Source organism: Mchenga conophoros, linkage group LG19, assembly GCF_057382185.1.
Source record: "Mchenga conophoros isolate Kocher_MC1m ecotype Shallow Benthic linkage group LG19, M_conophoros_male_GT1.1, whole genome shotgun sequence".
Taxonomy (NCBI): Eukaryota; Metazoa; Chordata; class Actinopteri; order Cichliformes; family Cichlidae; genus Mchenga; species Mchenga conophoros.
Genome location: NC_140544.1, coordinates 18,617,973 through 18,644,716, shown reverse-complemented (window position 1 = coordinate 18,644,716; position 26,744 = coordinate 18,617,973). Strand labels below are relative to the sequence as shown.

The window sequence follows — 26,744 nt, the reverse complement described above, 5'->3', positions numbered from 1 at the left end:
AACACTGTTCATGACTGAGTTGCTGTGGTTAAGAGATATTTGTAAAAATATCACTTAAAGTTGGTTGAAAGTCATAAACTGATTTGTTAGAGATGGTTAGGTGCTTGATTTTATACTCCTGTGACAATGGGACTGAAAACTCCTGACTTTAAAGAATAAGAAATCTGTTCAAGTACTGTTGTCCTTGTAGTGTAGCATGGCTGCTGTGCAAGAATACTCAAGAGTTCAAACAACTACAGTTTACAGAAAAGGGACTGATTTGGCCTGGTGCAAGGTAGATTGACGTCTCCATACTCACTGGTAGGTTAGGTAAAGGGTAGCAGGCATCAATTTGAATTTAAGATGATGCTCTTAAGTATCATTTGCCAAATTCCACTTTTATTGCTCCAGGCTGGAGAGTAACTTTGATGGTATGATGCCCCTTGTAGCATTTGTTAATAGACTGCAGATTAAGTAAATCCACACAAGCCTTAAACCTCAGAGCCAACAAAGAATACGCAATCATTTATTTTAAGGTGAGTTATTTTTCTTCCACCACTAGGGTTCCCCCACCTCCTAGATCCCCTCTAACCCTTGATTAACACTAGCATAACCATGCAAATGTACTTTACGATACGACAAAAGAACCTCAAACCACAAGCTTCGTCATCAATGACTGTGTGCTGGGATTCTTCCTTTAGCTGCCTAATCAGAAACTGCTGTTGAACAGTCAGTACAAAGTTAATCTAAAAGGTTTGTACTTCATGACTTCTCCTCACAGACGACGGTGAAACCAAACTATGACCTTATCACTTTGCCAGGAATCTTTTTTTCCCCTCATAAAGACTAAATGAGGAAATGTGCACTGCACATCTGCATGATTATGGTCAACAGCTCTTCTTCATATGCATCTCAGTGGTTCATTATGGTTAAGGAACAGTCCTCACACTCTGGCCTTGATCTCTCTCGCTTCTCCATCTGCCACTCATAGCCTTTGTTATGCAGATGTTGTCTCTTCAGTTCTAATTATCACAATGTTTATTTACTATTGACAACTTCTTCAGGCAATTTTCTGTTATTCCCTTTGACATTTTGGGACAATTAAATTCAAATTTTCATTGTTACTATGCACAGATTTATTATACTCTAAGAGAATAAAAGCAGAACTAAATAAACTTCTTTTAATCCTGTAAATATTTAAGTTGTGTATATATTAAATTCAATGAATCCACAATTCTGTTTTCACTTTCACTTTGAGAATGGTGGGAATGCATTTTACTGATGAAAAGGCATAAAGATTACAAATGGGCCATAATACAGTTGGATAGTTAAGTTTGCTTTTTGACAACATTTCCCTCATTGCTTGACCCATAAAAGTACTTTCTTAATAAGGCTTACATGGTTTGTTTGCCTCGGGTCTTATCATATTGGCTATTCTGCATTCACCTCATTTTTACCTCTTTATCAGACCTGCCGGGTTTGATAAAGCGAGTGACTTCTCAGCTGTCCTGAATAATGACAGAATTGCATTTGTTGCCTTTCTTCATCTTTGTCTGATTCTGCTGGTATCAAACTTCTTGCTGACAACTTTGTCGTGTATATATAACAAAATATCTTGTTTGTTAAAGTAGTGAAACAAAAAATGGGCTCTCGACCAGTTTACTTGGTATGGGCTGCTCAGCCTAACCACAAAGTTCTTGTCTCGTTTTATCCCAGGGACTTCATCTGACTAAATATCTGGATTTGAACTACAAACTCAAAAATGCTGAAAACTAAGTGAATTTTCCCCAAGAAGGGAGAGTAATCATATTAGCAATTGCATTATAGGAAATATAGGATCCAATTTTGAATCTGTTTTTGTAAAATGGTCTCTTGTGAGCTTCACTTATTGTCTTAATGTGTTTAGATTTTTATTTCATTAGGTTGGTTCTTGTAGATGAAAAAAGGTCCAAATGCGTGACTATATTCTCTTTATGATTAAGATTATAAGATTTAATTTGGAATGGCAAAAGTCCACGAATTCGTAAAGATTTCATGCAGAGGACTAGGCCAATGGGTGGATTAGCCTTGCCAAACTTTCAGTCTTATTATTGGGCGGCAAATATTCGTAATATGCTGTACTGGATGAGTAATGTTACTACAGAGACTCCAGCTTGGCTCCAAATTGAGTCATCCAATTGTGGCAAAATTTGCCTATCAGCTTTGTTGAGTTCAGCTCTCCCATTAGAACTATACACCTATAAACGTAACCCTTTGTTGGGTGCAACGTAACCCAGAATCTGGGTGCAATGTAGGAAAAGGTTGGGGTTACACTTAATGTCAATTAAAGCACCTATCTGCTCAAATCATATGTTCCCACCCTCCATGATGGACTCTGCCTTTAAAATATGGGAAAGTAATGGCCTTAGAAATATCAAAGACCTTTTTGTAGATGGGATTTTTGCCTCATTCACGCAGCTCCTGAAGCAGTTTAAGCTGACCCTCTGTGTAACAGATGTAAAGCAGAAACAGGTTCGCTCCTTCATACCTTTTGGACATGCCCCAATCTTCATACCTATTGGGTGTCTATATTTAACACTCTGTCAGAGATGTATAACGTTAAATATGATCCTTCTGCTCTAACGGCTATCTTTGGGGTGATACCTCAAGACACATTTGTTTTTTGTTGTTTTGTAGGGGTTTCTTTGGTTTGTTTGTTTATTTTTTCCTTCTCTATTTCTGTTATCTTTTGGGGTATTGTAAATACTGAACAGCAAACTACTGTATGTTCAATGTTTTGTTGTTAACATGCTGCTGTGACTGAAAATAAAATTTATAAAAAAAAAAAAAGATTATAAAATTTAAAGCCAGATAGTTAAAGAAAAAGTTAAACTGCTGTTAACTGATAAAAACTTATATTTATAAATATGAACCATTCAGTAATAACGTCTCTCATGGACCAGCTTTTGCTAAATCTGCCTCAGATGGAGTTTCCAATCTCTTCAATTTCCCCATATTCTTTTTAATGTCCTCCAGATAACAGATGTGAACTTCATTTTTTTCCAAACTTAATTCAACTGAATTGGAAAAAAATTAAATATAGCATAAACACTGACCAATTTTTAAGTAAATACTGCACTTAAGTATAGTCACTTCTATTTTCATGTTTAATTTTTCTTTCACTTAAAACAGGCCCGTTCTTGACCTCCATTCCTTTGTACACTGTAAGCATAATTAAGACTCCACGGCTCACCACACAGGCACCTGCACCCATACGCTGCACGCATCAGCACACTCACACCTGCATGTTTGCTGTGATCTACCTCACACTAATAAAAAGACTTTCCTGCTTTTGAACCAGAGCTCTGCTTTCCCAAGCTGAAGGTATGCAGCTTTGCTGCTTAGGCCTGTGTGTTTGTTTTAGTTTTAAGAGTCTTCACTGATGCTGTCACCGAATTATGCAAGCAGACTGCCCATAGCATCCCAACCCTATGGGCAATCTGAGACTAACAGGTTGATTTGATAAGATGGATTAAAGCTGCATAGCTAAGCTTCTATAAAAGCTAAGCATTTCCTCCCACTGGGAAAACTGATTTCTTAGTTTAAACGTTTTAGGAAATGATCCCTGCAGACCACGAGACTCATCATTCCTGGTTTTACGGTTTTAAAAAACATGAAATATCTTGTTGCACTCATAAAAAAGGCTAACTTATTATGAACCTTAATCCTGTCTCTCTATAAAGGCAGCATCGTTCATAAGAAGCTGTTTTTAAGTCCATTATCAGTTTTTTTTTCATCTAAATAATTCAGATAGTTTGTGCTTAAATTTGGTAGAATAAACAATGTTGCACTAATTAATTACAACTGATCATCACACATCCTTAGCATCCAACGGTTTATCCACCAACTCACTGTTAAACTATTGAAGGACTCATACAAGAATAAAGAAGCTGTTGGTCTTCCAAATTGCACAGACAGCAGGAACTGCAAAATTGAAAAAAGGCTTTTTAGTCTCTCAATTACTCGTGTTCCTCAGTCTTGAGGATTGTTGTGCTATTGCATCATGGAACCTCAAGAGAAATGAGAAAGGAGCAGGTCTATGCAGGGAAATTAGCTCAGCCGTTCACTTCTGATATCAACGTGGAAAGTGGGTGGTGTGAATTATAGTATTACAGCAGCTGTGAGAAATGTTAGAAGTAATCACTGTGGAGTGAGTGGGGGTTTCAGCAGGCTGACTGTTGCTCCTTGGGGCCTAATCCATGCCAGAAGGAGGATGAAGTGGGATGCAGAGGGAGTTTAATTTGATGGGATAAAGCTGATGGAGATGCTCAGATTTTCAGTGTTATCCCTGTTTTTATGAAAAGCTTTTGTCTCTAAAGAATCAAATTTCAGAGGACCAAGAAACCACATTTTCACACTGGCCACCCTGTATTTTGGAGTTTATTCAATGTGGTTTTGAAACTGTTTACCAAAGTTGAGACTGATAGACTTTCACAGCCTGGCAAGGTACACAAAATCTTTCAGCTAAAGTTACAATAGGAAGAACTTCATGATAAAAGGGCAGCTCAGAGTATCAGCCATCGTAATTTCAAAACTCATCTTTGTTTTGATTTTCTAAACACCCTAGCACGTGTAAGTGATGTAGCTATATAAGGAGGTGCCACCTGAATCAGGCCCCAAAATATGCAAAGTAACAAGTACTGCGTCCAGTTATACTGTAGGAAAGCCACACACTCCACCTTGATCCTCTCATTATTTGAACAGTAGGAAAACAGTTATAAAAGGAGCAACAAAGAAGTGATTAAGCAAAATTCACTGTGGCTCTTTCCAGAGAACAATCTTGACCACAGCACACTGTGTATGGAGGATGGGTGGGGTGGGTGGGGGGGTTCAAAGATATTGTGAAATAGTTCCAGTATGTGAGAGTATTACATATTCACCCCCTGTGAGTCAGCCCCTCGCCTCTGACCACAAATATTACAGTGCATCTGTGCACTGAAACAATGGTGTTCCCCTTCACTTCGCATCACTTATTTCCCCCTGTGCCTGGACAGGGCGAAATAAGAACCTTGAACAAGCAAAGCAGTGTGTGTGAGAGACTGAAGATAGAAAAAAGAAAAAAAAAGAGCGATGGAGAGACATGGCAGTGACAAAAATCTGTTCCTGCAAAAGGAGAGGTCCAGGAGCCGGGATGCTGTGCCCAAGGAAAAGTTGAGTAAGCTCAGTAAGTTATCATCGATTTCATGTTTTACAAGTTAGATTTGGCCAAACTCAAAGTGTAAAACCAGCAAATTGGTGGGATTAAGCTTTACAAGCCCAGATGGAGATTGGGTTTGGAGTGTTCTTCTCTAAACAGTGAATCAGATGAAACTTTAACACCAAAAGCCAAATTTCTCATTTGATTTAAAGTCATCTAATTTACCCACTCAGCATAAGTTTAAAAAAAAAAATCTTGAATCAACTGTTACATCTTATCTACTAAAGGCGCATTAAAGAAATATCTCGGCATATTTCAGGTTTACCAGCAGTCTGTAACTTATCCCATTCGTTCTATTTTAAGTAGAATCTAATCAGTTTGACACACTTTTACTTTCGTAATTAATGCAAGTATCGTGTTTCAAACTGCTACTTCCATGAAAGTGTGAGGCACCAGACCCACAGGGATGTACTCACCCGTGACCCAGGCTTCTGTGCCGACACTTGAGGCAGGTAACAGAGGAACAGAGGCGCCATAAAGTAGGAGACGGTAAAAATGAGGAAACTTGATAATAACATAATTGAGCGTCGGTGAGCGCAGAGCGAAGAGCGGCAGGTAGTCTGAGCGCACAGCGTGTCCGTCTGTAATACTGATGATCGACAGGTCCAAACCGAAAAAAATATATATTAGTACGCCCCAAAAAGACTCCTTAACCCTAATTTCCGGTTAATAATTCTCCTGTGTCTACTCCTCCAATAACTATTCACATAGTGCCACGCGTATGATCGGGAATCAGGACTTGGCCGTCACCATTGTGATTGGTTTTATCCACTGCGGGAGGATCAGCTGTTCATCGCGGCTTCCACAGGTTGAGTCGCGCCTGTATCCATTGCACCTTCATTTAAAAGCAAAGGAGGGAGCAGTCGTTTCTAGCTGGCACTCGGAGGACCCAATAGCAGCGGCCGGTGGCGGGAAAGCCACGCCCACCTCACCCCAAGATTAACTGTTCGCGGAGGAGAAAGACCTGCTCCGGTCAGTTAGGAGATAGGACCAGGAGAGGCAGCAGCTGCAGGAACACTCAGTGTATTATCATGAGTCTTTGAGAGCAGAGACAATGGCCGAGCAATTGTGAGGTCAAATTTTAGGTTCTCATCCCCATTCTGAGACATATAATGCTCTATAATAGCCTAGTATCCTGCTGCCGTGACATTTAGCCTGCGTACTTGGGTTACAATGGAAAACATCTATTGAGTAAAGTCAATAGCTGTCACAAGCACTGCAGGGGGGCAGTCTGTGTTTGTAGATTTGTGTGTGTGTGTGTGTGTGTGTGTGTGTGTGTGTGTGTGTGTGTGTGTGTGTGTGTGTGTGTGAGTCGTTGTGGGTTTTAGTTGGCAGACGATTCGTTGTTTGATAGAGCAAAAAACAACTGTTTGTGTCACTTTATCCCCAATTACATGGTCATAATGTAACACATTTCATAGAATAAATGGGGGTTTTTTCTGGTAGAGAACCTATTTGGTTTGGGGGATTTTTTTCAAAATAAACTGGCTGACCTTAGAGCCGTTCTGCATTGTTGCAACCCTTTTGTCACTTATATATACGTTTGGGTTTTTCACATTTAACACTTAAGTGGAAGGTTTAAGGTTGTTATGAAGCACTTTAATATCGCAGTATTGTTGCTTTGACAACCATAAATATTCTCAGTACTTTTCCACCAACCTGAGCAGGAAAGCACACTTAGTGCATTCACAAAACATGCTTCCACACTGTAATCGGCCTGCAACCTCTCAATTTCTGGCTCTCACATCTTCCTCGCCTCCGTGCTGTCCATTTCTCCATCTTTTCCTTTCAATAAATTGTGAGGCCCATTAAGAAGAGAGAAGCAGTGTTTAGTGCAGGTGTCCCGTCACCCTTTACTGGAACGGGTAACCCCACCCCCACCCCAAATCCCCTTCTCTCGCTCTTTGTCCCTATAGATATTTTTTAATTGTTGGTTTTGACAGTTCAGCGGCTTTTTGAGTGCCTCAGAGAAGAGCCTTGTAATTAGAGCTATTGAGCTTCTGGAATTGGCACAATTAGGGTCAGCATTAATTATTCCTCTGTGCTCTGGCCAGTTTCTGTAAAGCACTGTTTGCAGAAAAGATGCCAGAAGAGGGTCACTCCAAATGGGAGAGATAAAAATGGATGGGGCAGTTGTACAAAAGGGAGAAAAACCGAGGCCTAAGTGGTCTCAAGATAGTGAATTATCTGAATTCTTGCTTATCGGACCACCATAGAAACTCAGCAAAGCGTCCGTGTAGTATCATTATCAGAGCTGTGAGAGAAGGGATGCGCCTCATTCCAAGTTGTTTCCCACCACAGAGACTTAACCCAACTACCCCTCCCGCTCTGTGCCAGCCGGTCCACTCATGTCCTTGTGTGAGTGGAGTAATGCTGTGGGAGGTGAGGATGAGGAGCAGAGAGGGTCAACGGGAGTGTCTCTTGGAATGTTAACGAGATCAGTTTATATCTGCTCTTCCCTCTCACTTCAACCCGCCACCCTGAACAATGAAGACAAAGTTTTCAGGGCTGCAAAGCCGTTGTAGTGAAAGCATGGCTTGACACTTTAATTCTGTTGTCATTTGGCCGAACATAAAAGAAAACCTCTGACAACAAAAACAAAAGCAGGAATGAATGGGCATGCTGAAAGAAAATGTACATCCCAATTACTGCAGTGGCCCTTCCAAAGACGCCCCAGCCGCCGGTCCCCCCACCGGCTTACACCAACTACATACGGCCAAAAATTAGCGGGTGTGTGCAGACACAGAAACAGACAGAGCATCACTGAGGCCACCCAGAGATCTGACGGCCTCGGGAGAGGAGCAGGTTTAGCACAGATGTACCGCAATGATGTCACGTTGCCTAAAAGTACAGTTTAGGTGCACATGCAGTTCAGATGTAGTATGATAAATGCTGAGAGGAAAACAAGTTGAAGAGAGGCAAAAACTGCTACTTGTCGTTCATTTTTCCAGTTTAATGCTAAATAACTACATTTTTGTCTAAATAAAATCAGCATTTGCATTTGTCGTGTGTTTCAGTAGATTCTCATTGTTCTTCTAATAACGAAATCCATGAAAACCTATTTGTGACTTTTATTCCAGTGTTTAAAAAGTTCCTCCTTTTGTTTATTGTAGCGATATTTCACCCTCACCTGTACAACAATAAAAAGCTGATTATTAGTTGATTTACCAGTAATTTAGGATAATCCGAAAAGGCCTACTGTAATTATCGACCAGTCACCCAACAATACAGCAACCATATACCGAATCTGTCTCTGGGTTTGGGATTTTTTTTCATCCCTGAGGTTCTTCAAGTGCTGAACTTATTCAAATTATTAAAGTATTTGCAACTCCCATGTTGCTTCACTACTTGTTTGGCATTCATTTTTAGTATCTCCTACGTTCCTCTGTGAGGACATGGGGTCTCAGAAGGTTTACTTCACTTCCCACACACCTCCATACCGATACAGTTGGTTTTTTTTACATTGGAGAATATTATTTGACTTTGTTTATTATTTGTACTATTAAAGCAATTGCTTTAATAGTACCTCCACTGCAATCAGCTTTAGAAAAGCTTTGCTTGTATTTCACTGTATCAGTAAAAATAAACCAGTTATTTCAGATTTATTAAAATGTTAAAAAAAGGAGGCATACTTCAAGATTAGTATTCTGTGCTTGCAGTTGTAGTTCTATTACTTGTATTTCTGCTACTTTTACACCCACATGTAGTGTCTGAATACTTTTTCAGGCAGTGCATCTGTTTGATGAGTGTGTGATTGCACTTCAAAAGGCAGAATACAGTTGAAGCACTGAATGAAAGACAGAGAGGAGCGGGCGGCTTGTGTGCTGAAGGGGAAAATCGAAGGTCAGATACAAAGCCTTCTCTTTTTAAAGTGTCATCTGGATTTCATTTCATAAATTCCATATATTTTACATGTACTGGCCGCAATTTTCACTAGCTCCTGAAAACAAGGAGGAGGGTATAGCCCTTGGCTGGCCAGCATTTCTTATTACCCTCTTCAAGTACACACTTGCACACAAACATACACACACTGACAGTGATGTAGAAGCATGTCTGGTGATGGAAAAGCATAGCAACAAATAAATAAGCCCACAAAGCCAAATTATCTATGACATTAATCAGAGATGTGAGGGATTTTTACGCAGTGAGAGAGTGAAAGAGAAAGTGGCAACAGAGAGCCACGGGTGTGAAAAGGCCTATTGAGTCTGGAATGGGGTGTCCCGCACCTGCGCTGTCTATTCACCCCACTGTTTACACACTGTCATCCACAATTAATACCTCCTGGGGACTGGGCTGCTTGCCCTCTGCAGGGCCCCCGGACCCATCCAGGCCCTTATGGATGCCTAATTGAGCATACCACTCTCCTGATTGAATTAACAGCTATGTCTCTGGGACCTTTTCCCCTTCCACTAAGGAGGGGGACTGTTCCACACCCGCATGAGACCCCTGTACCATCCCACAGAATAGACAACAGGGAGAGAGGGGGTTGGTGGCTGAATATAGCAAAGGGCTAGAAGCGGGAGTTAAAGCGGTCTAGAAAATGTGGCCCTTTCTGTTGGCAAACCAAGGCTGGAAATGTGAACTGGGGGCAATGAAAGGTCTCAATATTCGCAGGGCCAGTGAGTTCCAGCAGGCATGTAGTACTGTACACGCACGCACACATGCACGCACACATATTTGAGTGCTTGCGCAGCACTAAGTTTCCCAAAATCCAAGTAATCAATCTTGCATTTTATTTTGCTGTTATGATATTTCTTGTTCCTTGTATTTTCTTTGTTTGTCTGTCAGTGAGACACAAAAATTTACAAGAGCAAGTTTCATGCAAGTTAGTGGAGAGGTAAAGCCCTCCAAAGGAAAATTGGAATTTAAATGCTGGTGCAAATGCTGCTCAGTCAGACAGGGTGCTGTGGTATTGTGTGGCCTTGGTTGATATGTTGAGCAGAGACGAGAAGGCAGAGGAATACTGAAAAAAAGCTATGCGATTGATGTATATGGTTTTGTTACTGATCTATTATTGCATAAGCAGCAACCTAATCTACTCTTTGATTGTGTTATTTAATAATGATCCTTTATAATCGTCTACTCAAAATTAACATAGTTCTCAAAATGAACATCAACACAGCAACCTGTAGTGTTTGATCACCGACTGCAACAGTCTGGTTGTATTCACTTTAAGAGGGATTTTTTATTTTTATCTTGTGCTTTTATTGATAGTGAAACAGCTCAGTCTGAACTGCTCTGCTGCAAAACTATGTGAAGTGATTTTTTTAAAGAAGAAGAAGAAAAGGAAAAAATATGTATAAGTGTTAGAATAAGTATATATTTATTCAATGATGTGATTCTGGCTTCATCAAGCTATGATCTCCAGCTTGGACTGGAGCTCTTTGCATCTATCAGAATTAGCGATTCCAAATCTGAGACCCTGTCTCTCAGTCAGAAAAAAGCAGTGCCCACTCTTGGTTGGGAATGAGCTCCTTCACGGCAGACTCTGAACACTCTGGAATGATTATGTCTCTTGGGAACACCTTGGTGAACCCCAGAGCTAGAGAAGGTTGCAGGAGAGAGGGAGGTCAGGGCATCTCTGCTTAGACTGCTGACCCAGAAAAGTAGAGGTGGGTGGATGACCAGTATTGGCAGATGAATATATCAGTCATGCTCTAATATGAATCATTTCTAACTGGAAAACTATCTGGTGTTTTACAGGAAAACTGGAAAATAGGCAATCATGACAGAATAACCAGCATTCACTGTGCTTCATTATTGTGGTCGTCATTGTGACCCTTCCTGTTCATCTTCTGAAAACCTAATATGAGCTCCCATGCTGCTAGGTTGGAAACCACTACAGTAATCAGTGTAATAATATGTATCCTAAAAATTAAAAAATTATGTCCACATGTTACTTTGTTGGCATCAAGCAATAAAAAATGTTTCGTTTAGGATTTGAATTCTAAAATTCTCTAAAGCCTTTTAAATATTAGAGGAAGCTTATGCGTGAAGTAACAATTAAAAAATAAGATTTTTTTCTAACGAGTTTAAGAAAAATACTGCAAGTTTGTCAGATCTAATATGTTTCTTATTAATTATGTTTGCTGTTTTTGAATAGGAAACATATTAAAATATAAAATGCATCCAAGAAAGCTTAAGTTTGGTTCACTGCACTTGTCTAGACAGCTGTACACACTCACTCCTTGTGTTCAACCCTTAGCAAACACGGGTACAGTAAGCTCCTGGCTCGATGCACTACAATAGTAGTAAAATATAATAATGTGGAAAATCAGAAGCTCTCTGGAGAGATGGAAATGTACCGAGGCCTTTTTATTTCCAGGTCGGTAAAAGAGTTTGCCATGTCTCTATCCATACTTGTCAAAGTTCTGCACACATGTCCAGCTGAAAATCTGATCTGCCTTTGAAGGGAAATGAAATGGGTGAATTCATTTCAGCTGAGGCTGCTGACTGTCAGAGTCATGTAGCCAAAAGTGCGTAATCTCTCAGTTCCTCTTTCGCTATAATTTCCTGGCTGGATTTATCTATTGGCTCTGTGTAAAAATAGCCTTCCTTAAGTGGCTTGAACGGGACGTAGATCCTCGTAACGGCACAGATACTGGCTCACCTGTGTTTTTATAACTGAGTTCCTAAATCGAACAGATGCTTTTGAGGATCTGTCTTTCAATAGATCCTCAAAAGCAGAAGAGCTGATACAGAATCACTTTCCCAATCAGGATATATTAAGGAAAATCTTTGAAATATTCAATATGTTGGTTGTTTCATAGTATTTATGGTATACCACATTAAAGATCTGGTGGTCTATAACTTTATTGGTTGCAAAATACTTAAAAATGTATCTAGAATAAGGATTTTGGCATCTCCAGGTCGGATCCTACATGATGTGGTGGAATGCTGGGTTCTCACCACTACATGGGCTGTGTACTGGTCTCCATGACTGCACCAAGCAGCTCACCTCTCGATGAACCCCCCAGTTCAGCTTTGGTGGTTGGGAGCATGCCCTACCAAAAACAAAAACACAAACACAAAATTTCTGCAGAGCATAACCCTGCACCAGTGAACTGTGCAGCAAGCACACCATGCACCGCTCTCCTTTGGCTCCCCTCGCAGACCCCATGCCCCCAGTTAACAAGCCAGCCAGCACGTTCCTTGTTGTCACTTGTTACCCGCTGTCCTCCCGATACAGCTTGCGGGTGGGGCCAATTAAACTCGCACTGTTCCCCACAATGGGTCAGGAGTTTAGTGGGTCATCATCAGAGCTTTTTTCACCCAGAGTTATCTAATCCTGAAGCTCTGGACCAAACCAGACCAGTCTATATGCAGAAGAGGGCTTTCAATTAATCAACTGCATTTATTAGTGGGGTTGCATGTGGTGATCAAATCCATCAGACTCACAGAGAGAAATACTAATCTTTTTCAACTTCGACTATTTGTACTAGATCTGTGAGAACAATAGTTGTGTTACTACTGATGCCAGTTGTAGTACAGTAAGAAATAATGTTAATGTTATATCATCAGTATTAGTATAAAAATGACTTTCATAGGAAGTGAAAGTAGTAGTACAAAAGGTACAAGCAATAGCAAAATGTAACTGTAGTGGTAGTGTCAAGCAGGGGGGGTTACCTGATGCATTAGTATCCTATTCAACTAAAAGCCTAAAAGAGTTCAGGCTGTGTTGAAGGCCGTGTGTTGACTTTCAAGCTCATTAGTTTGGCACAAATTCTGCTTTTGCCTTAAATGCAGTATTTTCAGCATTTTTGCACATGTTTCAATTAATCTTTGCACCCATTTCTCATTGTCCTAGAAAAACAAGAAGGCAATGAGGGGTGGCTCGAGAGCTGTATTTGTAAGAATTCCCCAACTCATTAATGTGAGTGCGAATGGGTGAATGTAAGTGAATGTGTATAAGTATCAGTCCTTTTACTTATGTAACAGAGTGTTAAAAGTCTATTTCTAAATGCTTAATTTAGGCCTGAATTAACTACATGTTGGGAATATTCTCAAGAAATGTTGTAAAACTTTTACTACACCTTATCACTGATATCATGGACACTTTAAGGTGTAAAATAGAAAAATGATTACATACATTTCAAGTACAGTAATGTTTATCCAACTGACATTAATGTCTGAGAGTAAACCTTTTCACATCAGACATGATGGCTTCTCTGATCAGAACATCAGTGATGGTTCTAAATAATTATCCTATGACACTGTGACACTGAACCAATTCAATCATACCTCTAGCTGGCACATTAGTTTCATGAGTCAGGTTTTATTTTCAGTTGTGCTTTTCCTATATGTCTTCTGTAAAAAGAAAAACAAAACATTCAGGCCTAAATTAACTGTGATCATGCTGTAAACTAGGGTGACTGTAATTTGATCCAGTGTGTCAGTTTTCAAGTGTAAATGGCCTAATGGGGTGTTTATTCTATCATACTAAAATAAAATCCTCGATAACTCAGTATTACGACTGCTTGAGGTCAGATGACCTCCCTGAGACACCCTTAGCATAGATCTGCAGTGCTCTTTCGCCCTCTGGTGTCAATTTCGAGTAATTACATGCATTTTGATTTCACGCCCAGGAGTGGTGGCAGATGTCAGCTTTAAGAGAAAGTGCTGTGACTGGTGATGAGCCAGCCACAGATTAACAAAGACCAATTTTAAAATTCCACGCCTTTTTTATTCCATCAGTATTTTGGAAACATCTCCTACAAAATCACTTCTGGAAATGGAAAATAGACACGTTTTGGAAACTGGCTAATATTCATCTTCAATGGATAAACTGCGTGCGTGGTACAAAAGCAGGCCTGCAGGAGGATCTTTGCTCGGGGGTAACATTCAGCACCATTACGCCAGTTTAAGAGCTTGTAAGTGGAGTGGACAGGCGCTCGGATAATTGCAGAGCGCACTCAGTATTTTTAGCATATTTGCCACAAGCGGGCGGAGCCAAGGAGGGTGAGATGGAGGGATGCTGAAAAGCAGGTGGCGACCGCTGATGTTTACAGGATGAACTTTAGGGAGGGAGGATGAGGAAGGGAGGAAGCTGGATAGGAGAGTCGTCGTAGTGAGCAGATTTCACCGCGAGGACGGTTTTTATCGGTGTTTGTGATCGCGGAGAGTGCACATTTTCAGCGCCGGCGCTCAGAGGCTGACCGGCTGGGAAAGGCTCCGTCTGTGTCTGTCGTGTCGCCGGAGATTGCAACGATGTGATGCACCCATCTTCGGGGCGACGGCCGAAGCCTTTTGCCTGAAACCTGATATTATGCAGGAGACGAGGCTTTCTGGACGGATTAAAGGGGAACAAAGCACCGGTTTAGAAAACGTTTTGCGACCTGGCAGGTCAGTGCATGCTTGCGCGACGCAATACCGCATTAAATTACAGCCAAATCCACCGGATTTAAGCAGCTGTAATGACTGTTGTTGTGCACCAAAGCAATCAGCAATATCTCTTTTGTCATTTTTGGAGTTTTAACCTTGAACCTGAGCTGTTGGTGTTGACAGTGCGGAGAGGGTTTTATGCCAGCATCCTGCTGATATGCAGGAGAAAGGTCTAGGCCTTCACTGTTTGTTACCAGGTGTGATGAGTCCATGTTAGTGAGCATAATAGTGTCCAGTGGTTGTTTACTACTTTCACACTCCATGATATCACATTCTTTTTCCAAGTAAGCTTTTAGGATCAGGTGCTTAATAATTCATACCCCAGACGTCTGTGCGTTAAGCATTTGTAGGTTGATTGTGTGATGTAGAGTGAAAAAATATTGCTATGAGTAATCAGATTCTCTCAGCCCAGTAACTCTGCCGAAAATAGATCCCCCCCCCCTTAAAGGACTGTGGTGTTTTTCTGTGTTGTGTCTCTTCCCTGAAGGGGGAAAATGTCTCATCTGGTGTAAAATCAGTGAGTGCACGAATATGTGTTCATGCGTGCATGCATGCATCTCTGGACCTGTGTAATGACCCTCCCCCCACAGACTGCATCTCTTAAGCTCTTGTCTCAGTGCTATGATCCTCTAATTGAAACCTCTCCCCACTTTTTCATCTATTTTCTCTCCTGTTTTATTCTCCCCTGCTCACCCTGCCCTCTCTTTACCCGCAGCCAACTATGGTTGACCCCTCGGAGGCTGAGGAGCAGAATAAGTGTAAAGGCCCGCAATTCGACACACCAGCTGTGGCCACCGAAGACTCTCGACTGCCAGAAAACACAGATAGCACGACAACAGAGGAAGATGGGGATGCTGGTTTTGAGACGCCACCAACCGGCAGTTCAGAGCCAAGCCCCTGCCACACTGCATCTCCAGCGGCTCCAGAGGTCACCTCTCAGGACTCAGCACCTCAGCAACCACAGACTCAGACTGACAGCAATGTGTCTCCAAAGCTGCACCTGGATCTGTACAACTTTGACTCGCCGGCCGCAGAGGGCAGCCGATACGTTTTAACGAGCCCCCGCTCTCTGGAGGCGTGTGCTCGATGCGGGGTCAAGCCTGTGGAGCTGCTGCCTCGCCCGCTCTCTGACTTTGCCCGTGAGGCTCCTGGCCGCTCAATGCGTGTCGCCACAGGCTTGTTTGAAGTCTTTGAGAGGGACAGGCATGCCAAACTTAGGCAGTGCAGGGAAGAGAGGGAAAGGATTGTTAGGGAGGAAAAACGAAGGATTCTTCAGGCAACGGTCAATAGCAGCAATGCATCTTCTGTGGATAAAATGTCCTCTGGCCTCACCCAGTCTTCTAAGTCTGGGCCAGTGACCTCCAGCTCCACCCTCAACGCTGGAACATCTTCTAGAGCCACAGCATCAGGTCAAGCCTCCAAAACGGGTGCAGCTCTTTTATCCAAAGCACCTGCCTCCACTCTTAGTACCTCCCCTAAATCTTTTCATGCGGGACCAACCACATCCTCAAAATCTGGCTCTACACCCTCTACACCAGTTTCCAAGAGTGGATTTCTAGGATCTGGAAAACATCCTCTGTCCTCATCCCCTGAATTAGTAAAGCCCACACGACCACTTTCATCTGGCCCCCCACCAGTAGTTCGGAAGTCCTCTGGTGGTAAATCTTCAAACACTTTTCCTAGACCAACACCGAAACCCCCTTCCTTCCCCAGAGCCAACTCCACTTTGACTTCATCAGCGTCAAAACCTGCAGTTCAGAGCTCTGGGATACCTCTGAACGGTGTAACAGGAGGACCATTTACACAGCACAACGGACATCTTGGATTTCATTCCAAGGTACGAGGAAAAAGCCATTCACTGGAATCTTTACAGCGAAGGATGGATCCCGTCTGCTCTTCAACCTCCACTACTACGACTACGACTACATGCACCTCGTCAGAGTCGGGCGCTTCTTCTTCTTACAGTTGGGATGGTGCACGAGAACACTGGGCTAGAGTCTCCAGTCCTCGAGCTCGCACTCTGGCCACTTTCAACTCCCTAATGGGCCGCAGCCTCAGCCTCGGCGATCTGAGCCACTCTCCTCAGACGACACAGAAGGTGGAGCGCATAGTAAAGGAGGTGAAGCGCAGAGGGCTGAAAGCTGTGTCTGAGAGAGACCGCAAGATAGCAGCTTTGATGCTTGCTCGATATCAAGAGGAAGACATCATGAGCCAAACCCGCTATGTGGCTCACCTTCAGTGGGATAGTGAGCGCAGGATGGAGGAGCTGCGTCGCGAGCAGGAGGAGCGAGAGAAACAGCGTGCCGTGCTTCAGTGTCAGAGAGTGTGGCAGACACAGGTGTCGCTGCGTCAGCGAAGACTCAGCCAGCAAGAGCGACAATCAGCAGCAGCCAAAATGCGACAGGTCGAGGAGAGCGAGGAGCGATGGAGGGAGCTTGCAGAACAGCAGGAGCGTAACCGCCTGCTAAAGTTACAGCAGGCAGCGCGAGAGGAAAAGCACAAGAAGGCTCTTCAGGAGCAAAACCTGAAGAGCCTGGAGGAAGAGAGGGCTGCCATGCTGGAGCAAGAGAGGCTGCTGCTGAATGAGAAGCTCACCATGGCTGAGCTGAAGAGGCAAGAGAAAGAGCACCAGTCCCAGGAGGAGAGGCGAGGTCTGAACAAAGCAGAGAAGAGACGTCACATCGCCCTGATACAGGAAATCGCCCGTAGAGAGAAAGAGGAGAGGGATGAGGCCAGGAGGTCAGCAGAGGACAAGCTCAGCCGTTCCCTTGAAAACTACGAACAGATAGTCGAACGTCGAGGGAAGGAGCTGAAAGAGAAGGCCAAGCGCGAGGAGAAGCAGATCCAGAAAGCACGCAAGGCAGCAGAGAAGCGCGAGAGGCAACAGCAGCAGCTGCTGGAGGCTCGCGTAAAGGAAGCAGAGAAACGAGCCCAGCAGGCAGCTTTGGTGGCTGAGGAGAGGGCCAAAGAGAAAGCGCAGCGGGCAGTCCAGAGCCGACAGGAGAAGGAGAAACTCCAGAAGCTCAACAGGCAGCGCGTGGAGGAGGAGGAGAAGCAGAGGCGTCTGGAGCTGCTGCAGTCCATCGAGAGGAAGCTGGAGAAGAGTGAGCAGATCTTCAAGGAGAAGAAGGCAGTGTTAGAGAGCGCCCGATCTGTGGCTAGAGCCTCTTTTCACGTGCGAGACAAAGTGCGGGAGGAGACCAACATGCGTACCTTTGATAAAATGGCCTTGGAAGCTCAGCTCAAAGCCAGTCTCGATGAGAAATAATCATAGCTTTGTTGTGGACTCCTTACTTCTGGTCATGTGCTTGGGTCCTGCCTTCATTATGGCCTCAGTCACTCAACAGCTTTACCTTTCTACCCATAAGCACCTGCAATGTTATTTTTTCCCTCACATATCTTTACCCATCAGCTGATTTTACTACATTTTTCATAATTTTTATTATCAACACAAACAAAATAATTTTGTATCGTGGATGTAATGAGACTACAAACTAACAGCAACGCCTGTGAAACACATGCAGTGGACTTCATGATAGACATGAGAGTTTTAGGACAGCAGCAAACCCCTTCTCTTTGCCTTCTGCTCCATCGATCTCAGCTACTGGACTGAAAGCTCTGCTGGAATGAAAAGAGTCATTGTTTACCAGGAAGCACAACTCCATGACAACTGCATAGGCTTTTAAGGGAGCACTCATGGAAGAGAAGAATAAGCATAAGAAAAAGAAAAGGCAGATCGCAGATGATCCTGGACCCTCAGAGCAAATGAGAGATCCTTTTGTACATGCACTGTGACACAGCATGAAAATAAAGCCCTGGGCTGAACACTTAACCGCTGACAATGCAGCAGTGGAGGGTCATGTGCACGATACCCGTGCTGATGAAAGCATCGGAGGACACTGACTTCCGCAGCAGGGCCCGTTTCACCGCCCTCTCAAGGTAACAAGAGGGAGGAGAAGCAGTGTGCAGTGCATCAGTGTCAGGACTCTCCTGGTCATGCCGATTACAGTAAAATAGTGATGCACTCTGAAAATGCCCTATCTGGCCACTGATCTGCTCCCACAGCCACCTGGTGACCACGTCAAGGTCAACAGGTACGAGTTTTTATTGCTTCTGCAGCTTATATAATACCTTCTGTTTTGTTGCAAAAAAAAAAAACAACACTTGGTCACACTGACACTGACTCAACAGCACAGAGGGAAAGAAAGACACACCGACTCGCATGCAAGCCAAGAGCAGGTTTTAAAGGCCTCTGGCTGCACTAATCCTACAATCTCAGATTAAAAAAAAGGAGGATGTGCATAGTCTTTGCCCTCAGATGTAGCTGTTGCCATAGTGACATAAGTCAGGATGAAGCAGCAGGAGGTGAATTACTGAGAAGGGAGAGTGCGTGGGGAATTTGAGGGGGCTGTCTGTGGGAAACTGGATCTTTTGGCAGCTCATTATTTGTGGGGTGTTACAGGAAAACTACTCAGTTCACTTTGTTATGTGTAAAATCTATGTGAGGCAGTGGGAAATTGCTGCAGCGTTCCCTCTCTTTACTTATTCAGAAGTCGACCTTCACCTGGAGAGTCAGCTGCTCTCCCTGCACGCAACTGCAGCCAGGAAGAGTAGACTGAACTGAGCAATTCGGGCAGTCACATGTTGGATATCTAAAGCCAGAATAAATATGGCCAGCAGAGGACTAACGGGCTTATGGCTGACTGATCCGCAGTGTTCCAAGCATATAATCATAGGGAGGTGATGTAAGGTCGGACGATGAGACAGCATATCTGTATGTGCTCATGATGCGATTCAGAAGGTAAAGTCGGCAATCTAAAGTATAGTTACTGTCAAACACAGAGGGTGCTGCAAATCTAGTAATTATTAACAACAGAAATAAATAATAACTCGCCCTGGAAATATAGGAACTTGGTTTACATATTTGCCTAACAAGCCAAAGATCCCCAGTTTGATCCCATAAATCCCTTAGGGGTCGTGCCATGTGGTGCATCTGGTATAAAATGACATCTGCCAATTCAAACATGCAGCAGGCCCTGCTGTGATGACCCCTTTTGGCTAGAAGTAGCTGTTAAAGAGGATATTCATGTTATGGAGATGGTTCATTCCTGTAACACCATTTATCTGTCTGGATGGCGTTTATGTGCTATCATATTTTAAATGGTTTGCCCTTTTCTTGAATATAATGGAACCAGACGGCATTTGCCTTGTGCTGAAAGCACCATAAAAAGCCATTTGAATCAGTGTCTCTTTCCAAAATCACAATACAGTTATTCCGACATTTCCACAACCCTTGTTGTAACCAGTTTCAAGTAGGCACTATTTTATGTTTGCCGAACTACATTCACCAACCCTGTCATTACCCAAATTGTAGTTTGCCTCTAACAGCGAAGAGACGTTCACGCTAATGAGAGGTTCAAAGAATGCAAACATAGCTGACTCCCACCTCAGCTGATCAACTATATGCACACTTTTTTTAGTTAGTGCTGCAGAGCCAGTGCAGTTTTAAGTAGCTAATTGCTTTTTGTGTTGCTTTGAAGCAACACTTGAACATATATATATCAAATATATTTAATGTAACAAGTGAAGATACCATCTTTTTCTATAGACAATTAAATAATCAGTATCTGGTGTGCAAAAGATAAAAATACATGTTTTTTTGTTAAGGTAACACAATGAACTGTCTGAAATGCACATGCATGTTACCAACCAGATTTACTTCGTGATACTGAAAACGCAAACAAAATGTCTTTTAAAAAGGTATTTATTACTTGGACTTTGTAGTACAATGCTTGGGTAGACATTCTTGTTTTAGTACAAGTAATGAGCCTTCCTAAATAAAGCAGGAAATAGTATTTCACCATCAATTATATTCAAATAAAGTGCAATAACAACAGAAAAGGACAAATAATCAACCAGTTGCTTGTTGCTGAAGATGGTTCTTTATGGCTGTGTCTTTGAACTCATGTAAGTCTGCAAAGTGAATGCAGTCTGAACTAAAATGCCCAAATCTTTCATTGTACTCTGGCTTTAGATTTCTTCCTTATACTTATTTTTAACACTAGCCTTCATTAAACTTCTGTTTTACTGAAGACCAAACTGCACTGCCGATACCCACATTCATCGCCGTCTTATTTTTTTGTATTTCAGGTCCTGGTGATGAGCGTGAGCTGGTGATGTAACCCACAAGCCTCCCGACAAAACTGTTCCTCCCACACTGAGCTTTATCAAAGTGTAAAAAAAGCCTCTCCTGGTGGAAATACAGTCTTATCAGATCTAATTTTTTAGGTTTTTATTCAGTTTGTACCCGTTAACAGTGCCAACTATTGTTCTGCAGAGAAGAAGAATCTTCCGCCTTTTACCTGCATCAGTGAAACAACGTGTGCAAGGTTCAAAAACAGCTTTATTAGCATCAAGTCGTGTTTAGTCCCGTATGTTTCCTTCTCATCTTCCCCTTACATGTGGGCTTTGTTTCTGTATCACTTCTGGTGTTGAGTTATTTAACATTTGTACATTATCATAAAATGCTTCCTTTGATGAATTACATTGAGTTGCATTATCAAGAAAGGATTTTTTCAGATGTAGCAATAATGAAATGGTCGTGGATGATATCGAACGCATCTGTCAGTTCATCGTTTCCGTCAGTCCCCTAAACTGAAGGTCTGTGCATACAATCAAAAGTGGAAAAATAAAAACAAACATTTTTCAAGTTGGATTTGCATTGTCTGTGCCATCTGCTTCATTTAGTAAAGAGCTTTTTTCAGGAATACAAAATGGTAAAAGTACTAGCAGTTACACAGATACATCTTTAACACAGATATTCATTGGTAGAAGAATCAGAAAAATGTACTTCAAATATTAACAGTAAGTGTAATTTATATTTTGCATCATTTTTCTTGTCTTTTTATTTTTAAAAAACCTTTTTAATACGGTAAGGTTTTTTAATTACAGGTGGTTCCAAAACTAGTGGTCAGGTCCCTGCAGGGGTTGGAAAAAATCAATCTGACAGGTCCTGAGAAAACTAATGGCGTGGAAAGTCTAAGAAACAAGTTCCTACGTTTTTTGTTTTTTTTTCTAATTCTGAGCTTTGAACTTTCTCGGTTTAAGACTCAGTTGAAATCAGGTTAGGTCATTGTCCTACCTTTTTTTCCCCTCACATGTGCCATACAGACGAAGAACACGTGTGGATTAACAAGGATGCTACCTTACTATAGGGTGCAAGAAGCAGAACACAGGACAACAACACACTCCATGTGGATTCCCCTGAGTATCACCCACAGCTGCTCCCAGATTGGTGCAAACTGCCATGATCAGCAATGACCCAGACTTTGTACTAAGGAGCTGGCGGGGTAAAGACCTTTTAATGTATGTTGTTCATTAAATGTCTTTGTTCTCACATCCACCTCTTAGGGGAAGTGACTGAAGAAAGATTCAGAGCTATAGTGCATTTGTGAAAATTTACCTATTTGACCTACAACTAAAATTAAACAACAGGTTTTCTATAAGAGGCCACAAACCAAAGACAGGGAACCACTGATTGGCAGTAAATCGTTTTAAAAACTCTTGTGTTGTTAGTTTTCAAGCATGAAAAGTAACTAGTTAATATATTGGTTTAAGTTTAGCTTAAGGATACTCACATGTGGCTTTATCAGATCTGAAAGCTTCACGTGGTCATTTTCAGTCAAACGGTTCCAGAAACTGTTGACCATAAGGAACTAAAACTCAGCAGCTATTAGGATGTTTCCACTGCAAGAATTCAGAAAATATGGATATTCACACATTCTCTACGTACTGTTTAAAGAAACTAGTGACCATGAGTGACTATGACTCTTTTCTGACAGCACTATATAGTAAATAAACTGATACAATCAGCACCTATTAAATAGAAATTTCAGACAATAATTAAATAGGGTTATTACTAATGCTTTCTTGAAGGTTATGCTAAAAATAAATAACAGTAAACCCAAAAAGGAGTAGGTAACGTGGCATTCCTAGTTTAGCTTATGTGATTAGTTCCTTCTGGTCAACAAAAGACATAATTTATGTTAATGAAAAAATTTAAAGTTCTACTCTAAAATAAATCCCCACAGCTCTAAACAGCAAAACTCAAGAGCTGCTTTGGAGTCTTGTTTTTCACCTAGGCGCTTTAGGCTCCACAGTCGCTCTTATTTGCCTAATCTTCACAGTTTTCCCTGCTGTAGGAATTTAGTTCCCAATTTAACTCCACTAACATTCCTAGATCTGTTGAGTCTAAAAGACAACAAACCCATCAGACCATGAGAGAACAGAAAAAGTGGTCTTATATTTAATCTTTTAAATTTTGACTGATCAACTAAAACTTTGTCATGGTTTCAAATAACACAGCTTTCTGTGCACATTCATTTACAGCGTCTTAATGATGGGTTTGGTAACAGCATCTCTGGGTGACTCTGAGACTGAGGTGAAGCTAAGGACCGTTTCTCTTCTTTTACCTCGCTCTATCTCCTCTCAGACGTCTGTTATGTTTGTGGCGTCCTTGCGAGCCATGATCTTGTACACGCTCTCTCTGAAGCTGCTGTCCGAGGTCAGGCGTCGGGCGGTCTCCCTCAGCTCCTCGATGCTGCCGTCAGCGTTGGCTACAGCGAACGACTTGGAGTGTTTCACTGTAGCGAGACAATGAAATGTGGAGCTCAGTCAATGGAGTGCTCCATTTGGGACAACGACATTTCAGAAATGTATTGCTTTAATCATTTGTCACGAAGACAATGTGTTGCTTTTCTTGATTTTTTTAATAAATAGTATTAGGCAGAGATCTGGGGTTTTTGGACTGGTAACTGGGGCTCTGAAAAAAGATTAACTAAACAATTTCTCAGACTCTATGGCAAAACCTAAAATAATTACTATTATTTAACAGTCTGTAACCGTAATACAAGTAGAAACTCAATAAAATGGCATTGGATTTTTGAACACTTTAGAAAGAAAACTTAAACACTCCACAGAGAGAGCCAAATGTACCTGAGAGTAGGGACTTGAGAAGCATGATTCTTTGGTGCTTTATTATGCTATGATGATTATTTCATGATATTACTTACACCAGTGACGCTTCGAAGCTCGCCTCTGGATTCGGCAGCTCTTAATTCTGCGCGCAGCAGCTTTGTGAAGGTATACTGCATTCTTCATTATGGCTGGGAGCTTTGCCTCAATTTCTGCTGCACAGATACACTCCTCAAAGAACCCTGGATACACACAATCAGATGCATTCGTTATAAAGAGGATGCTCTGCCTTCAAACATGTACCCTCAGGCAGGGTCCTGATTTCATGCCTTAGTGGTAGCTTGGAAACTTACAATGACAGGTTAAAATATGGCATTGTGGTAAAAAAAATTACAGAATCAGTTCTAGTACATTTATCTAGTAATTTTTTTGTCTACTGGAATATTTAATAAGAAATGATTGAGTCATATTTTCTAGTGAACATACAAAGTCACAGAGGTGTGAGAAGTGCCAAATTAAATCAGTTTCCATGGCAATAAAACGACTATCCCTTGTTCTGCGTGTGCATGATCCACCGCCACAGTCAGATTTCTCCAACAACCGACTTAAGCTCTTTGAATTTTTCAGTGCACTTAATGCATCATATATTGACCAGATAACTACACCCAAACGGATAACAGTGCATGCACTCACTCCTCAGCTGCGTGACGTCGCCCTTCATCTTCTCATCTCTCTCTTTGCTACGCTCCAGTGAGTTCAGGCCTTTCTCCAAGTTCTGCAGAGCCTCTTCAGCCTCTTTTAGCCTCCTCTCCAGCTCCATCCGAGACTCTATCTCTGCCTGGGCAAAAGGGGGAATAGAAAGCCAAGTTTATTTAAGACCTATACTGTAGAGGATTTTTAGTCCATAGTATCCTGATCAGTTGCTGATGTGTTTTTGATGCGAGTTTGAAAATTGAACTTAAACAGAATAAATATTGATTGATGTTAGCTTTTGTCCAAAAACATCTCTGTAAAACTCAATTATGTAGACATCTATAGTGTTAGGCTATTCCACATGTAGGTATTCTGCATCTGAAACTGCTCATCTGCACTTTACAAATAATCAACTTAAGCTGAGGCCTGAGAAACAGGGATGCAGAAGGAGCCGTCTGAGCAGGTAGACTAAGGTGATTAAGCAAAGCAGGCAGAAAACAAATGTAATTTCAAACAGAGAAATTAGACAACAAATGAGAGTGAGAAACCCCGTCAATGCAATGCATACTTTAAAGTCAGGGAGATCAGACTGAGTGTGATGGGCGAGCCAGCTGATTATAGGCAGGATGCAATAGAAACAACTGACAGGATGTCATCATCACTCTTTCTAAGTCTTTAGTGGCGTTAAGGGTGTTTTTATGAGGATTTTACATTCAGAATGTTTTAATTGGCCAACATAAATAAAGGAATGTAATTATTAGAAGACTTTGAAATATTTTGAGATGTCATGACTGTTAAAAAAAAAATTATGATTTATTCCATTTAATTCCACAACACTAATACATGCTAGCTGTACCAGTGTAATTGACTTCCTGCTGTGATTTTGCTGCTATACAGCCACTCAGTAATGTATAATTTGTGAGACAGATGCCTTATATTGTGTCATTTCTTTTAGCAACAGTTATTGAAAAAGTTAGCTTATTTTTCTTATCTTTTTTTATGTGAATATAAATTTACATTTGCACTTTTGTCTTGCATTTGGATGCAATGTAAAAAAAAAAAAAAAGCATTTGAGTAACTTTTACAGAGTCTGTAGCAGTTGTGATGCAGTTGTTACGAGATGCTACACTGTTGTTATAGGTGTTAAAATATGATATTATGTTTCCAGCAGGCTATGCTGTAGGGTCTGAAGTGTCACACATCAATACATACACAGACTCATCTAAATATCTAAATTCTTTGGAAGTTGTGAGAGAAAAAAAAGTTCCACTCAAACTACATTTAAAGACTAAAGTCTGCTGGCGGATTAACGCAGTGATCTTTGAAAAGGTGTTTCATTAACATGCAGGCTGAGAGCTGCTGAGTCACACCGTGTTACCTTGAGCTCAGCCTCAGTCTGCTGCTTGTCCACACTGAGCTGAGAGAGCGAATGCTGCAGCGTCCGGGCCTGAGACGAGTAGTACTCCCTCTCCTGCTGCAGGACTACAGCCAGCTCCTCATTCTCCCTGATCCTGAATAAAAGAAACCACACTCAACATTAAAAAGGAAGCACACACAAAACCCGACCAACTTAAAGGAAGGGTTTGGTCTGTGGGTTTTTAAACAACACTGCCTGTATGGTGGATGCATCTGTCAGTTTTCTTACGGTCATGCTGCTCACTGAGCTCTACAGGAGACACATGAATGTACACCTCAGGTCATTTCTGGGAAGATCTGGATTTTTTGTTTAAAGATAATTTATCCATGAGTATTTAGTATCTGCTTAAAATGTATTTACTGAACTAGTTTTTGAGGTTTTGGATCCCAAAGGTTCAAAGTATTCCTTACAGAATAATTATGTTCCATGGTTTATTTCTGTTTTCTATCTGTGGAATTAAATGAATTCCTGAATGTCAAATAAAACTGAGAAAATATATACTTTCATCGTGATACGAGTATGAAAAGGGGCAAACACTGTATAAGTAGACGAGTATAAAAAAGCAAAAATGCATCTACAGTTAGTAGACATTGTTGTGAGATCCATTCATGAGCATGCAGGGTTTAAAATCTCATCAGCAGCATCCTTTATACTACATTTAATGTGATCCAACATATCTAGCGTGATACAACAAGCGAAGCAATGTATGAGAATGTTTTCAGTCTGATTATGTTACATAGTGTTCATGTGACAAAAATACTGCTGTCAGTCCAAATGTTACGTAGGAAAAATGGCTGAGTAAAGGTCAAGCATACGGAAAATGCAATGTTATAGGTTTTAGCATTTTGTAACTGAACATTAGTGCTACACAGTCAATAACAGCTGCCTGTAAAACTTCACTTACGGCCGCCAATCAATCTGCTGGTTCTTTTAGGATCAATACACATTTCCACTAAGAGTTACATCCTGTAATACATTATTATAGAAGTTCCCTGTCAGACTGTTTTTTGTGATATCCTGGTATGATGTATGATTCATCAGTCAAAGAATATCAAAACAGAACAT

General features: G+C 41.5%; 3 protein-coding genes across 11 annotated transcripts in view; 1 reads left to right on the top strand and 2 right to left on the bottom strand.

The window, feature by feature from the left end:
- The window catches only part of smoc1 (SPARC related modular calcium binding 1), a 58,193-nt gene extending 52,170 nt beyond the window's left edge, over positions 1-6,023 (bottom strand). For all 6 annotated transcript variants that reach the window (XM_085257540.1, XM_085257542.1, XM_085257541.1 and 3 more), the window contains exon 1: positions 5,632-6,023. In XM_085257540.1, coding sequence (XP_085113666.1) covers positions 5,632-5,733 — 102 coding nt within the window. In that variant the 5' untranslated portion in view covers positions 5,734-6,023. The remainder of the gene's footprint in view (positions 1-5,631) is intronic.
- Positions 1-26,744, bottom strand: part of plekhd1 (pleckstrin homology domain containing, family D (with coiled-coil domains) member 1) — a 47,471-nt gene that overhangs the window by 14,951 nt on the left and 5,776 nt on the right. For 2 of the 3 annotated variants that reach the window (XM_085257538.1, XM_085257539.1), the window contains 4 exons: positions 25,641-25,773; positions 24,263-24,407; positions 23,668-23,811; positions 20,343-23,238 (listed from right to left, as the gene is read on the bottom strand). In XM_085257538.1, the coding sequence (XP_085113664.1) occupies positions 23,084-23,238; positions 23,668-23,811; positions 24,263-24,407; positions 25,641-25,773 (577 nt within the window). In that variant the 3' untranslated portion in view covers positions 20,343-23,083. Of the gene's footprint in view, positions 1-20,342; positions 23,239-23,667; positions 23,812-24,262; positions 24,408-25,640; positions 25,774-26,744 lie in introns of those variants that run through there. The other variant, XM_085257537.1, reaches the window with a different exon arrangement.
- On the top strand, positions 13,816-21,311 carry ccdc177 (coiled-coil domain containing 177). Of its 2 annotated transcripts, none has more exons than XM_085257536.1 (3): positions 13,816-14,085; positions 15,312-18,690; positions 20,747-21,311. In XM_085257536.1, the coding sequence occupies exon 2, from the start codon at positions 15,318-15,320 to the stop codon at positions 17,862-17,864; it is 2,547 nt and encodes an 848-aa protein (XP_085113662.1). In that variant the 5' UTR covers positions 13,816-14,085; positions 15,312-15,317; the 3' UTR covers positions 17,865-18,690; positions 20,747-21,311. The 2 variants fall into 2 exon arrangements, with proteins under 2 accessions (XP_085113662.1, XP_085113661.1); XM_085257535.1 differs by lacking the exon at positions 13,816-14,085 and adding an exon at positions 14,119-14,557.

Excerpts from the sequence above, each read along its gene's own strand:
- ccdc177 (XM_085257536.1), top strand. The coding sequence starts at position 15,318 with ATGGTTGACCCCTCGGAGGCTGAGGAGCAGAATAAGTGTAAAGGCCCG.